General features: G+C 42.1%; 1 protein-coding gene across 1 annotated transcript in view; it reads right to left on the reverse strand.

Moving 5' to 3' along the window:
* Positions 1-15661, reverse strand: part of LOC115475115 (collagen alpha-1(XXVIII) chain-like) — a 152329-nt gene that overhangs the window by 96360 nt on the left and 40308 nt on the right. Inside the window, exons 10-13 of the mRNA XM_030210855.1 lie at positions 12200-12253; positions 10549-10617; positions 2841-2909; positions 2141-2209 (exon numbers count right to left, since the gene is read on the reverse strand). Coding sequence (XP_030066715.1) covers positions 2141-2209; positions 2841-2909; positions 10549-10617; positions 12200-12253 — 261 coding nt within the window. The remainder of the gene's footprint in view (positions 1-2140; positions 2210-2840; positions 2910-10548; positions 10618-12199; positions 12254-15661) is intronic.

Below are 15661 nucleotides of genomic sequence, written 5' to 3' on the forward strand. Positions count from 1 at the left end.
TGCTGAATACAGATGTGCACAGCCAAAATATTCAGTTTGTTTTTGGAATTTTCAGAAATTGTCTTGATTTTGGGGTGTTTTTGGTTCAATTCAAATATTTGGTTGAATAAAATTCTTTTAACTAAGGCATGCAATGTATTGCATGTGCACTAATTCAAAGGCTAATGTGCGTTGCACTGATTTGGGTGCACCAAAGTTTTTGAGGCATGTTAATGACTGCATATCCTGAATATTAAGTGTATTCTCCCTTTTCTCTGCCACTTACCTTTGACAACAATTAAGTTCACTGAAGTTTTCAAATACGTTTCTGTGCCCATGGAACTGCAGGATTATTTTCAAAAGACTACTGGCAGGGGGCTACAACTACTGGCAGGGGGCTGCTTTTGAAGCAGGTTCACATTTACCCCTGGAAAGTACTCAAGGAGCTTCCGGAAAAAAAAAAAAAAGAAAGCTTCATATCTATTTTCCTTCCCTCAAATCCCTCTGTCCCAAACTGCACATTTTTACAAGCAGCTGAACATACCTGCACCGTGATTAGTATGGATATATATTTGCCTGCAGGTGGAAGGGAAAAGGGTAATTTGCAGTGGGGCTTTTTACTCATTTATAAAGCTAAGAAAATTGCCTTCTATAATGTTTCAAAATGTTGTAGCCAGGTAGCAGAAGAGAGGGTTCAGAAGTACACGAACAGGAATAGCAAAAAAAAAACATGAATGGGCCTTCAAGAGTGGAACAATTAACCCCATCCCCCCTTTTTTTTACAAAGCTGTGCGGCAATCCAACACAGCCCATTCACTTTGAATGGGCTGTGTCGGCACGGGGGGGGGGGGGGGGGGGGGGTTAAAACTTAGCAACAGAACTGAATCTCAATAACTATCCAACAGATAATTCTGAAATATAGAACAAAAAATTATTTTTGGTATGACTAGAGTAAAATGAGAAGACAATGCAAAATCTTGAGTAAACAGAAAAGCTTTCAGGTGATTTTTCTCTAGACAAAGCTCATTTCGAAGAGAATTTCATAGGAATGGCACTGCAAGAGTCAAATTCCAGACTCTAGTTTGTACCAAAAGGAAATGGAGGAGCTTTCACATAGACCATACAACAAAAAGCAAAGCATGAATCTTAAAACTTATAGCACTAAGTGGGGAAGTTACCAAAGTAGACTACTGTTAAGTCGAGTTATTTCACCACAAGTCAGGTTATTTTAGCACAGGGTCCCATATTGGGGGGAATTCATCAAACAGTGTTAGGGCCTTAATTCCCATTAATTTATCTTTAATGCGACTTAAATGACCCTAACGCTGCTGAACTAAAAATACCACGGTGACATTTAAGTCGCTGTGGGTTACACGATAATGAGATACACAACAAGCAAATGCCTGTTTTGCATCTCATTACTATGTAAATACCATAACACGACACCGGACCACCAATGATATCATGGTAGCCCCTTGAAGGGGCAAGGGCTACTGTGAGGTGGGGGGATGGGGAGAGGGAGTAGGGGCCTTGAACATGTGGAGGGTGGGTGCAGTAAATATAAATGTACATTGCTGCAGCCGTGAACATTGTGCATTTCTGGCTGCAGTAACGCAGATAGAGAGCCCCAGGTCGATCTATTTCTTAAAAGGGATGTCTAAATATGACCAAGTGCAATCATTCCTACTCCTTGGCATTCTTCTCCCATCCTAGCCCTCCCAGCATTTTTCTTACCCAAGGCATCTCTTACTCCCCCCCAGCCCCTTGGCACTTCATAAGCCCTATATCCCCAGTATCCTTGCCATTCCCTCATATATTCCCTATTCCCACCATCAGTTAGCCACTGATTAGTCCCCCCAGTAGCTCCAGGGGGACTAATCATGCTTCTTAGCTTGATATTTCAATGGAGCAGAAGAGAGGATCTGGGCTGCTCTTGTGGCATTTAGAATTGGTCACCCAAGTATGGTGTCTGTCTTCTTTTCCTCATGCTGGCCCTGTCAGTTTCAGAGGCCAATTTAGGCTCCTCTCTCTGAAAGCTGGGCACCCATATTTCTTTGAAAATTGATGCTATGCTATTTAGTTAACAAACTTTCAAAACTATGCAATAAAAACAGGAGTATTTATCTGGTCTAAAATTGAAAGAGTATTCCATGGGTGTTACCTTTGGTCCTGGAAGCCCTTCTCCTGGTATACCTCTTTCTCCTGAAATCCCTTGCTGTCCCTGAGGTCCCTGTTAAAAAGAAATAATACAACCTGCACATTACTGATAAATCATTTTACTTGTATCAATAAAGCAAAATCACTCACCTGTAGGACAGCAGACCAAGTATTCTCACAGCTGGGCAATGCCATCTGATGGCGCCTGGTGCAGATGCTGACTAGCGAGATGATTGTACAAATTTCTACCAGCTTCCCACCATGCATGCATAGGTTCCTCAATCACGTAAAATAGCTAGAGAATACAACTCCAAGGGGAGGTGGGAGGGTATGTGAGAATACTTGGCCTGCTGTCCTCGGAGAATACCTTCTACAGGTGTTACAGATTATGCCTAATCTGCACCTAATTTAGGCATAGGGATTTACACCAAGTTTCAGTTTCATGACACTGCATGTAAGGCGGTACCCATGTAGTTTGGCTCTGCCCTATGTGGTATATGCAGTACAGATCTGGGCACATCCCCTGCATTTACTACATAGGCTTTGTATCTACTTTTTTAATACCTGCCTTTAATGTACAGTAAGTGCAAATTCATACCACACTTTAGTACAAGGGCCACACAGGAATATATACAGAAATCTATATCATTCAACCCTTTTTTGATCTATATGAAAATGAGGAAGGAATATATTTAAGTACTTACTGGTAACCCAGGCTCACCAATTCCAGGTGGGCCACCAGGGCCTGGTCTTCCTGGCAAACCAATGTCACCCTTCAAGCAAAGATAATTTTCATTAGTTTGTACTTATTCATGTTTGCATAGAACACAGGCAGTTTAATAATGATCCCCCACGATATTCAGCTGGTAGCGGGCAGTGTTTTTGCTGTCTGCCACCGGTGTTAAACCCGGATATTCAATGCTGGGCCATTTCCAGCAACCGGCATTGAATATCCGGTTTTACTTTTGACTGTGGCAACTTAACTGGTTAAGCCGATATTCAGTGCTAACTGGTTAAGTGCTTAGCAGTTAAAGATAGGCCTGCTATTTATGTAGGCTATTTTAACCGCTAAACATAGCCGTCAAAATCTCAGATAATGACAAGACCTGCCCTTGAAATGCCCCCAACTCCACCTTCACTTATACAGCCAGCATTTGGTTGTACAAGTGGGTATAATTTTTAGTGAGACTGGCTTATATGGTCAGCACTGGATACTGACTTGATAAGTCATTCTGAAAGCTGACCCCTGTATTTTTAAGACCCTCGCAGCTAGTCAAATTAAAACTCTGTTCCTATCTGGTCACAGAAATGACAGCAAATTAGACTGAGGGTATCTTAGTGTATTGCAGATTTTTTAAGTATTATTGGTTGTTTAGCATGTCAGAGTAAGGCTCTTATTTCAACATATGAAGTCATTAAAGGAGGTGAACGCATTTGGTGCTTCTTCAAAACTGTATCATCTATATCAACCACAGCTTCATTTGTAGAATTCATTATCCCAGGATGTTGTATAACTGGTTCAAAAAGGATTAGACAAATGTATAAAGGACAGGCCAGTCAAAGGCTATCAAACAGAGGTGCAACCCTGGATCTAAGACTTACTTGACTGTTAGCAACCGGGGAGAGTTGGCATAGGAAGAACTATTATAATACCCTGTGTCAATGGCACCTTCTTTAAACACCCACTACTTGCCACTGTTAGTAATAATTCATCTTAGGCAAACAGAATTTACCAAACAGCTTTTTACATGGAATAGAGGATATTGGTTTCCACCAGATTATTGATGGTCCCCCTCTGCAGGCTGACTGCACTTTGTGTATGGATATATATATATATATATATTTTTTTTTTAATTGTTGGGATTGCAGTGTTAAATCAATACCTTCAAACACAGTTACCATTCTTCAACCCTGGATAGATCACTCCTCGATCCAGTTTGAGTTATATGGAAAAAACATTGGAGGTAAGACAGAGGTGGAAAAGAAAGAGGATTACTCCTCAGCCATGGATGGATTGGTTTGATTGACTTACATGGAAATATGATTGAGCATATGATGGAGATGGAAAAGTGCAATTCAGTTTAGAAAAGACATGTTAATGTTGAGTGCAGTGGCAGCTTTGGGGCCGATGCCTTCTAATTATGTTACAATATCCAAAATTATAAAATCACACTTCCATGATTTTGTGACTGCCTTATTTGTGATGCCAGTATTTGATCATGACAGAGTGTAACCTGCATGGAGGGGCAGTTGCGGCTCTGGCTGCTTCATTGGGCAGAGTTGACAGACCATGTGGGTATTTATCTGCCATCATACACTATGCTATGTTATTATCAGATGTATAGGAGCTGTTGGATCGCTGAGAAAAGGAGGCAGAGATAGTCTTGAATAGTATTGCCGCAGAAAAAAATAATGGGATAAGTGTTCAGCTGGTGACCGTGAGTGTTTTTCTTACCGCCATCAACATTATTCCAGGATATTCAATGCCAGGCCATGCCCGGGCTTTGAATATCCGATTTATGCTGTGCTTACTAACATATAGCCAATTAAGCCGATATTCAGAATTTAACTGGCTAGGACTATGCTTTATGCGGTCCCATTTACGGGGTACCCTGGCTGGTTAAGTGCTGACTATCAGCACATAACCGGTCAACTGCCGACACTGTCCCTGGAACACCTCCAAAATAGCTGGTTTTCACTTAGGTGCTAATTTTCAGCAGCGAAAACCGGTTTAAATGCTGCTGAAAATTAGTGGATAGCCCCATTAGCGGCCGTTTCTGGCCAGTTAAACCATTGTGAATATTGACCAGTATAGTTTTAAGTAATAAGAATGGAGCATCATCGTTTACTTAATAACTTCAGGCTAAGAAGCAGAAAAGGAGATGTTTAAAATGTCATTATTATTTTTTGAGCACATGAATATGGCTTTTAATAGGCATAGGAAGACTGTTTTTCTTGGTAAATCATCTGATGACTTTCTCAAAATGAAGGAAATCAAAGTTCCGATTACAGGTTAATATTCAGAATATGAATCATTGTCAGTATAAGATAGCCATGATCAATAGAGAATTGGATTTAGATTTATAATTAAAAGGACTGCCTAGTCATGGAAGGCTGTGTTTTATAGGAGTGATTAGGCTTTGGGAGGATGTTTGGGTTGGTCTGCTTTTGACCTAGTAGACTCTGCTTCTGTTAAACTGGAACAGGGAAAACTAAGAGCACAATATCAGGCAATATTCAGCCCAATGCAGTCAGCAGTCTTAAAGCCGCCGATAATCATGGGCTGAATTAGACCCAGTTGTTCAATATCTGGACTCAGAATTTATATGGGTGCTGGCTGATATGTAGTGCTGTACCTGCATACCTAACCAAGCAAAGATAGGACTGCTTTTGGGGTGGTCTGATCTGCCTGGATAGGTATGTGGGTGCTGGCACTAAATATTAGCAATACTTGCATATTTGCTAACCGCCTTGACTCTACCCTTGGACTGTGCTGGCATAAACTGGGATATTCAGTGGCACTGCCCAGTTAAGTGCCACCGAAAATCCCCTCCTGGCTTGCTGATCATGGTTTTTGAGTCTCTCCTGCCTGCTTAAACCCTCTATGACTATCTTCACCACAGTAATGGATGGAGGATAAAAAACTAGCATAGGCCATCTAGTCTGCCCAGTTAGGTGGTTGGGTTACCCCCTGCCCTCCCCAGGATTATATGTGACTTGGATTGTTGTTCTTTTGGCTTGGTTAACAGAGATGAGAAGGGGGATGTTGAGTCGTTTGTGAGTTATGCTTACTGTATGTCTATTAAGACTTCTTATATTGCCAGTTCTGAACATACAGATCTGAACAGAGTACAATAGTACACATTCCAAAACATAGTAACAATGAAAAGAACTTCATTAACAAAATAGGAAAGCATTAATACCTCTCTACTGAAAATAAATATTGGGCTAAATAGATCTTGGTTCTGACTAAGTATGGCTGTGATGTTCATGCTCAGGTATCAGATTCTTTAGTGAGACACTGCGTATTTTCATTGTGAGACTTCACATGGTCGTAGACTGAATGCTTTGCATTGGTAGTATCTCAGATGAGAAGTGTATACTTAAAGGCCTCTTTTATAAACCATTATATTTGTATTAGTGCAGGGTTCTGATATAGCAAATGCTGATGTTTATGCTGCCATTGCACCAGCATACACCTACTAGGAAGTATACTATATGAAAACCAGCTTGGCTTGACCTTAGTGCACATCAGTTTGCTGAACTGTAATTCTGTGTGTGCCTTTTTGACCCATTACTATGAAAGTTATAGTGATTGTCAAGTAATGTATCCACTCCACTCTCTAGTACTCACCCAACTAGGGGGTTTGCTATTGGTTATCAGAGAGTCTCAGCAAGCAGTATGCAGGTTTCTCTTCCATCTACGCATGAACCCCTGTTCTGTCAGCTCCCCATCTATCCATTGGGTTCTTACTTGCCTTTGAATTTCTAGGGATAATGCTGGCAGCGGTCAACTAAACACTGAGCACCGCCGGCTGAATATCAACCCCATTGATTATAAAATTCTTTAATTACACGCATACTTGCAGAAAGTATATGGGTAACATTAACACCAAGAGAAAAAAGGAGGAGGAAGGAAACATCAAACAAAAGAGTGAGGCGAATAGTACAATTGACAGGTACCTTGGTCTATTATTCCTATGGGCACTTGCTTGGCTATCTTATTTTTCTAAAAGAACCTTATATTCATCCATACTTTTAAATCATGTCACTTTTTTCAAACAGATAGTACATATTTTGTAGTTTATCATTTTACATGCACTATGTTAATCTGATCGTGAGCCCTTGTGCCTAGGCCGAGGCTTAGGAAGGACCTTGGCTAAGGCCTAGGGTAGACCAAACAGGCGCTAAGCAATGCCACAGGCCATAAAGCCCCGGACACAGAGGGCAAAACTCACAGGAAAAAAGGGAAAGCCAGGGACAGAATGGGATACTATAAACATGGAAGCTCCACAGAAATGGCTGAACAGGGAAAAACAGACTGAAGGAAAAGACTGCTTTCAAATAAAGACAGGAAAGAAGCAGGCACACAAGAGTACAGAAAGGGATAAGGCAGTCCAGAGAAAGGCTGCCTAATAGAAGCAGGACTCACAGAAGGCAAATATCAAGCTCTGCACATAAAGGGTTAACACTGAGTAAAGGGAAACTTAAAACAAACAAAGTAGGAACCAGCTTACCAAGGACAGAAAGGCTGCCTAACAGAAGCAGGACTCACAGAAGGCAAATATCCTCAGGAGCTTAGTCGAGATCGGGTGGCAGAGCCGGTGGTGGGAGGCGGGGCTGGTGGTTGGGAGGCAGGGATAGTGCTGGGCAGACTTATACGGTCTGTGCCAGAGCTGGTGGTGGGAGATGGGACTGGTGGTTGGGAGGCGGGGATAGTGCTGGGCAGACTTATACGGTCTGTGCCAGAGCCGGTGGCGGGAGGCGGGGCTGGTGGTTGGGAGGTGGGGATAGTGCTGGGCAGACTTATACGGTCTGTGCCCTGAAGAGCACAGGTACAAATCAAAGTAGGGTATACACAAAAAGTAGCACATATGAGTTATCTTGTTGGGCAGACTGGATGGACCGTGCAGGTCTTTTTCTGCCGTCATCTACTATCAAGCTCTGCACATAAAGAGTTAACACCGAGTAAAGGGAAACAAACAAACAAAGTAGGAACAAGCTTACCACCAATAGAAAGGCTGCCTAACAGAGGCAGGGAGAAACAAGGCAGAAGACAGACCCAGCTGCACTGCAGAGAAGCAATCAAGGACACGCTGATTACAACCAGCACACACACACACACACACACACACACACACACACAGACCACAAACAAAAGGAGAGCAAGCAAAACTCCTCCAAATATACACTCTGCCACGAGCACAGACAGAGTAAGAGAACCAGAGCTCAGCTGACAGGAATTAATGCTAGAGCGTCCACAGTAGGGAAAGTTTAAATAAGGTCCGACTTATTTAAATAAGTTTAAATAGGTCTGACTTCTGACGTCTGCTGCTTCAGACGTCAGTTCAATCCCTGACAGGCCAATCAGAAGTGAGTCCCAGTCATTCCCCTGCTTGTCTCAGTAGAATCATAAAACACTATTGGCAAGATAATATATGTTTTTCAAACAGATTTAACATTTTATGTAGTTATTTTTTATGCGCTATTGGCATATACAGTATGCTAATGTTTATATACATGGTCTTATTTTATTTTATTATTCTGTGGGTGTAGATTTTTAAATAACTTGTTTTCAATGTTTTTTATTTATTTATATTTTGATTGAATATATTTTCATATTTTATTTATATTTATGTATGCAATCATTCGAGTATATATTTGTATTCACACAATTTTATTTTATTTTATGATTACTAGGCTTGTTGACTCCTAAGGTAGGCTTACACACCGAAACATGGCCGTGTGGGGTCTACAATAAAGGTCTTAGAATACCAGATGTCTTCTTGGTATTCGCCTCACTCTTTTGTTTGGTGTAACATTAACACCAAACCTCCAGCCTACATTTCTGTGTATTCTTTCAAGCTAATGCTAGCATTTTATAAAGTTAAGCAGGCACGTACTTGACTTTATAAAACAGACTTAACACAGACATGGGAAAACATATATGAACTGGATGTGACTTTATAAAGTTATCCTCAAAAAATATAAAACTACAAGCAGGCAAAGGAATTCATACCAATACCAACTCATGCATTATAACAGCTGGATTCCAGGGTTAAACACTGTACCTTCCTTCAGTCAGATCTGAAGATCCTGAGTTCTTCCCAGCTCTCTGTCTGAGCTGTTTGTTAGAATCTTCCTGTTAGGTTTGTTCCTGTTACAAGGTGACCTGACAGTAATTTTCCTCCCAGCTGAAAGAATGATCCTGTGCTCTCTCTCACTTTTCTCTTTTCTAAATGTCCTCAGCAACTGTAACTAACTGCCTTTATGAGCTACCAGCATGGTGTCACTACTGCAGAACAGCAGGAGGTTAACCCCATCAGTGCTGATGGCCAGTAACTGTATTGATGTGCAGCCACCTGCTGGTTAGCTTAATGCCCATAAATAACAGGCTTTTTGCAGGAAGAAATACAACTAAAGACATACAAGAAACAATCTTACATGTAAGAATTCCTATTTTACCACACTGATTAGCTAACGGTTTTTTTCCCTGGAGCTCGAAATCCAGTAATAATTTAAAATGATTATTGAAACAACTACTCGAAACGTTTTATTAAAAAAAACAGTGTATCTGTGTTTGTGTAATTCAGAGAAATTTCATTTTTATCTGATTTTAAACATATATATATACTTAAACAGCATCAAGATATCTATCAGGGGTCGATATTCAAAATGATTTTTCTGGGTGACTTCAAGATTTAGCAAGAAATATCATTCATTTTTAAATTTTAGTCCCAAAGATTGCTTAACTTTTGGCTGGACATACTTAGGGGTCCTTTTACCAAGCTGCGGGAAAAAGGGCCCTGCGCTAGCGGTGGGGGCAGTATTTCCCACGTGCCAGGGACATTTTTTCTGCATCTCTAAAAGGCAAAAAAAGATGGCCACGCAGAGGCCATGCGGAGGGAAGCCCTTATTACCACCCACTGAGGTGGCGATAAGGGTTCCACCGCTAACCTGGCAGTAACCAGGCAGCAGGCAGCATTGCCTGATTACTGCCAGGTTATCGCCATGGAAGCCATTCCGGGGGGTTTCTTTTCCCCCTGGAAGTGGTGCACACTTGGGGTGCCCGGGACTACCGCTGGTGGACACGGGGCTTCGGTAGTCCTGGAAGAGCGAGCGGTAAGCCCGCGTTGGGCTTACCACCGCTCTGTAAAAGGGCCCCTTAGGTCTCTGTTTAGTAAGCCGTGCTGTAGACGCCCTATTGTTTTTAGCGCACGCTAATGCTGGCACCCATATAATCCTATAGGTGTTTCTAGCATTAGTGCACGGTAATTTTTAGCGTGCGTTAAAAATGCTAGCACACCTTAGTAAACAGGGCCCTTATATTTGAAATTAGGAGGCCTTCTGGGGGGTAGGACTCAAAATTAACCAGATAGAAGCAATGCTCCACTGCCATTTTATCTTGACTGCAGATACAGCAGGCCTAAGATACCTGGATAAAGTTATTTAGGCATCTTTTACCTGCAATTGAGCTATGTCAAGGGAACTGCCTCTCACTGAAAATCCAGTTAAAGATATCCAGATAACCAGTTAAAGTTATTGGGAGATTTTTAAATGCATATTTGTTCATTGAATATTGGCCCCAACATTTTTTGCCATTTTGGAAATTAAGGTTATTATCTTAATTTTGTCAACTGTTTCTTTCTTGCAATAGAATATGCACTGTCATATATACAATTCTCATTTTACCTTTGGTCCAGGCAATCCTAATCCTGTCTCTCCAGGCATTCCTGTAGACCCAGGAAGGCCTCTTTCTCCCTGAAAATGTTTAAAAAGCTTGGTAAATACATCTTCTATATTTTTAAACATTCATCAAAGTACTGATGGACAAAATACAGTAAGGGGCTGGATGGGACACATCCTAGGATATTCTCAGAGAAGATCTGGCAGCTCCACTAACAAGCATCTACCAATATAGTTTGAAAACATGAGTGTCAAAAAGCAACTTAGAATTATATTGGAGGAAAAGACCTCGGCGGTCATAAGCTCACCAACTAAAGCTATAATTTATAGCCAATCATAGGGTGGCTAATCCATGACTCCTTTATCGTTCATTGCTCTGAAAAACCTCCAGTTTTTTAAATGTTTTGCTTAATATTTGTCATATTAGAAAGACACATATCTTCTAATTAAAGTTGTTCTTGAGATATTGTATGCTGTATTCTTTATAACATGTGATAACATATGACATCAATATGAATAGGTTAGAGCTCAATATTGAAGAATAATATAATTGCTATTATAAATATAAGCACAATATAAAAAAACTGGATGTTTTTTCAGACTGATGAACAATAAAGGAGTCATGGATTAGCCACCCTATGATTGGCTATAAATTATAGCTTTAGATGGTGGGCATATGACTGCCGAGGCCTTTTCCTCCAATATAATTCTAAGTTGCTTTTTTGACACTCATGTTTTCAAACCATATTGGTAGATACTTTTGAGATTTTTGATGCGCGCCAAGGCCCCCTTTTACCACAGCAGGTAAAAGGTAGGTTTTTCTTTTTCCGTGTGGCAAGTGAAGCATTTGCCATGTGGCCATTTTGGGGGGGGACCCTCACTACCACCCATTGAGGTGCTGATAAGGGCGCCAGCTGCAACCCAGCGGTACACATCGGCTTCCACGCTAACCTGGCAGTAATCGGGTAGCCCGTGGCATTGCCTGATTACTGCCAGGTAACCCCCTGCAGAAATATTTTTGGAATATTTCCACTAGTGCTGGAAATGCCACATGCTGGGATGGAACTACTGCTGGTGCCTGTGTTGGGCCAGCGGTAGCTCCAGATTGGCTTGCGGTAAGCCCGCGGTAGGCTTACTGCCGCTTAATAAAAGGGCCCCCTTATGAGCTAATGTTAAGATCTTCTGCTGAAATCTGAAGGATATAAGCACATGGCTTAGTAAACAAGGGGGTAAATCTGTAGTAGATCCTATAAGAAGAGCCCAAATAAGGTTTTTTTATTTCTTAAATTTCATCCTTTAGCCCCAGAAGCATATTATGTATTTACTGGCATTGATTTTTTTTTTTTTTTTACAAATTTTAACATTCTCCGTATCTGGAAAAGTGGAAACCATAGCTGTTGTTGTCAGAAGGAAATAATCACTGAAGACAGTTCAGAGCCCACACTAGTCTCTGAGTTGTGCAAAATAAACCGCCCCCAAAAATCACAATAATGTTGAAAGAGAGCTGTGACTACAAACAAACAAATCTGAAAAGTACACCATAGACTAAATTCAGTCTGAAACTCAAAAACAGAAGCAGAAGAAAGTCACTGTAGGTGATTCAGACCAAACCTGGAAGAAGCAAATTCTTAAAATGAAGAAAATCCAGGACACTTGCCTTTACTCCCTGTATACCTTCAGGTCCATGATCTCCTGGTGGGCCTTGTATACCCTGAGTGAAAAACAGAGCAAAGCACAGTTACTTATTCGGTTAGAAAACAGTGAGAAGCTGATGTATTCTGAGACAGTCATGAGAGAAAATATTCTCTTTTTGCATGTACAGTATAGGGGAAATTCAATAAACAGGCACTGGGAAGAACCACACTAAGAGGTCCTTTTACCAAGCTGCAGTAAAAAGGGCTCTGTGGTAGCAACAGGATCCATTTTTCCTGCACACCAGGGCCTTTTATTTTTTTTAATTTTATTTATTTGTTACATTTGTATCCCACATTTTCCCACCTTTTTGCAGGCTCAATGTGGCTTACATCTAACCGTTAACGGCGTTAGCCGATTCTGGTCTGAACCAATACATGGTATGAATGAATACAAAGTGATATTGTGGTAGAATGAGGTACATGTATGGTAGGTACAATTGGGGGGAACTTAGGGAGGGAAAGGGGGAAGAAGAGTAAGGTAATGTCTGTTACGGTCTTTGGTTACGTGGAGGGGCATAATCGAACCCAAACGCCTATCTCCATGGGCGTTTATCTCCGAGAACGGGTCCATGAAGGGGCAGGCCGAACCGTATTTTCAAAAAAATGGACGTTTTTGAGCTGGGCGTTTGTTTTTTTTTAGCAATAATGGAAACTAAAAACGCCCAGCTCAAAAACGTCCTAATCCGAGCCATTTGGTCATGGGAGGGGCCACGATTGGTAGTACACTGGCCCCCTTGATATGCCAGGACACCAACTGGGCACCCTAGGTCAGTGCGATGGACTTCAGAAAAAACTCCCACATGCATAGCTCCCTTACCACGGGTGCTGAGCTCCCAACCCCCCTCCCCCCAAACCCACTACCTACAAATGTACAACACTACCATAGCTCTTAGGGATGAAGGGAGCACCTACATGTGGGTACAGTGGGTTTTGGAGGCCTCCCATTTACCAGCACAAGTATTACAGGTGGGGGGGGGGGGGGGGGGGAGATGGGCCTGGGGCCACCTGGCTGAAGTGCACTGCGGTACCCACTAAAAGTGCTCCAGGGACCTGCATACACGCAGGCCTCTAGGACTTGTTGCTGCTGTATAACATTGGCACACCAGTTGACACCTGAAGACTAATCTCTCCGAAACGTCCTTTATTGGAATAAGCACGTTTACTCACAGTTAACTGCAGAGGTTGTGCCCCACTGGCAACGAGTCTCCCTGGTACTGAGATTAGCAGTAGGTCAGAGCTGGCAAAATGCTGTACAATGCCCTCTTTCAGCCACATTCAAGGTAAGAACTAAGTTGTCTAACGTGGCTAACACAGGAAAGGGAACTAAAACTGGCTTACAAAATGGCCACTACCGCATGGACTACAACAGGAAACACAACAGGGCACACTCTGACCCAGTAGGCAGGGGGGAAACTGTAACACAAGCTAATGAAATCACGGAGCCCAATACTCTACACCCACCACAATGCAATGCTGATGTGACCCTGTAGTGCACCCGAGAGCCACATCTGACCCAGGGAAAGGCTGTGAGAGGATCGAACACATTCTGCTGTCATGGAGGTGGGTACGACATTTGAGGATGGCATACAGGCTGGGAAAAAAGTTTTTAAAGTGGGTTTTTTTTTGGTGGGAGGGGGTTAGTGACCACTGGGGGAGTCTGGGGACGTCATCCCCGATTCCCTCCAGTGGTCATCTGGGCAGTTGGGGCACTTTTTTGGGACTTGTTCGTGAAAAAAAAGGGTCCAAAAAAAGTGACCCAAAATCGCGGTAAAAACGCCTTTTTTTTGATTATCAGCTACAGACGCCTATCTCTCCTCGGCTGATAACCACGCCCAAGTCCCGCCTCCGACACGTCTCCGACACGCTCCCGTCAACTTTATTTGTTTCCGCGACGGAGTGCTGTTGGAAACGCCCAAAATCGGCTTTCGATTATACCGATTTGGGCGCCTTTGCGAGAAAAATGCCCATCTCCCGATTTGGGTCGAAATATAGGCGTTTTTCTCTTTTGATTATAAGCTGGATTGTGTCGCAAGTGTCCAGGTATTTTTATGTTGGGTCAGTGGGGTATGCTCTTCTGAACAGGTCTGTCTTTAGTGCTTTCTGAAAATTTAGGTGGTCGAGTGCAGTTTTTACTGCTTTTGGCAATGAGTTCCATAGTTGTGCACTTAGGTAGGAAAAGCTGGATGCATAGGTGGATTTGTAAGTGTTTTATCCCGCAGAGGGTAAAAAGCCTCTAAAAAAATGGCCATACGGTAAGATTACTCTTACCGCATGGCCATGTGGCGGGGAACACTTACTGTCACCCACTGAGGTGGCGGCAAGGACTTCTGCTGTAACCCGGTGGTAACTGGGCAATGCACGGTGCTGCCCGATTACTGCCAGATTAGAGTTGTGGTAAAAATTACAAAAATATTTTTAGTTGCACCGGAAATAGTGTACACTTGAGGCGGTACTACTGCCAGCGGCCAAGTTGGGCTGTTGGTAGTTACGGGTTGCCGCACATCAAGCCTGTAGATGCGTGGCAACCTTTTAGTAAAAGGGCCGCTAAACTAGTATTCTGCAAAGGGTGCTCTGCATGGACAGCCCTTTATAGAATGCTAGTTTTGTGCGGATCTCATGCCTATCTTGAGTGCTGGCTGCACTTACACCTGCTGAAACCTTGTGTAAATGCTGGTACACAACTAATGCTGTCAAAAAAACCAGGATAATGTGCTACAATATAATCAATTCAAATGTGAAGAAGAGTGCCCTCAGAAATAACCACTCTCGTTTAGTGGTTACTAATTACATGTGCCAGATGGTACAGCACTTCATTCATCGGGCTACTCTTCATTTAACTCCATGCTGTGTGCTATTTGTGTGACTCGTTTAGTCAAATACAATAACTTAATAAGTATAAACCAATGATAGCCAACTGCCACTTCACTAGTGTTGTTCAGTATCAGATACTGAATACTAGTCACACGAGTCACACAAACACACAGCACAGAGTTAAATGAAGAGTAGCCTGATGAATGAAGTGCTATACCACCTGGTAGAGGTTATTATTAACCACTAAACGAGAGTGGATATTTCTGAGGGCACTCTTCTTCATATTTGAATTGATTATATTGTAGCATATTATCCTGTTTTTTTTTTTACAGCACTATTTGAGAACTACCAGTGATTTGGGGATTTTCGTTATTGTTTATTCTGGGTGCACAACTAATGGCAGTTGGGTGCATAAATGACCCTATTCTATAACATCTCACCTAATTTCTGGAAGTGCTCCTGACCTGCCCATGCCCCTCTCATGCCCACACCTCTTTTTGAGCTGCACGCTATAAAATGTATGCGTGCATTTTATAGAACAGGGCGCAGGACAGATCCACGTGTAAACACAAATTAATGCCAATAAACACCAAAGATTGATTGTTAATGGTTCG

This window comes from Microcaecilia unicolor, chromosome 7, assembly GCF_901765095.1.
Source record: "Microcaecilia unicolor chromosome 7, aMicUni1.1, whole genome shotgun sequence".
NCBI classification, from domain to species: domain Eukaryota; kingdom Metazoa; phylum Chordata; class Amphibia; order Gymnophiona; family Siphonopidae; genus Microcaecilia; species Microcaecilia unicolor.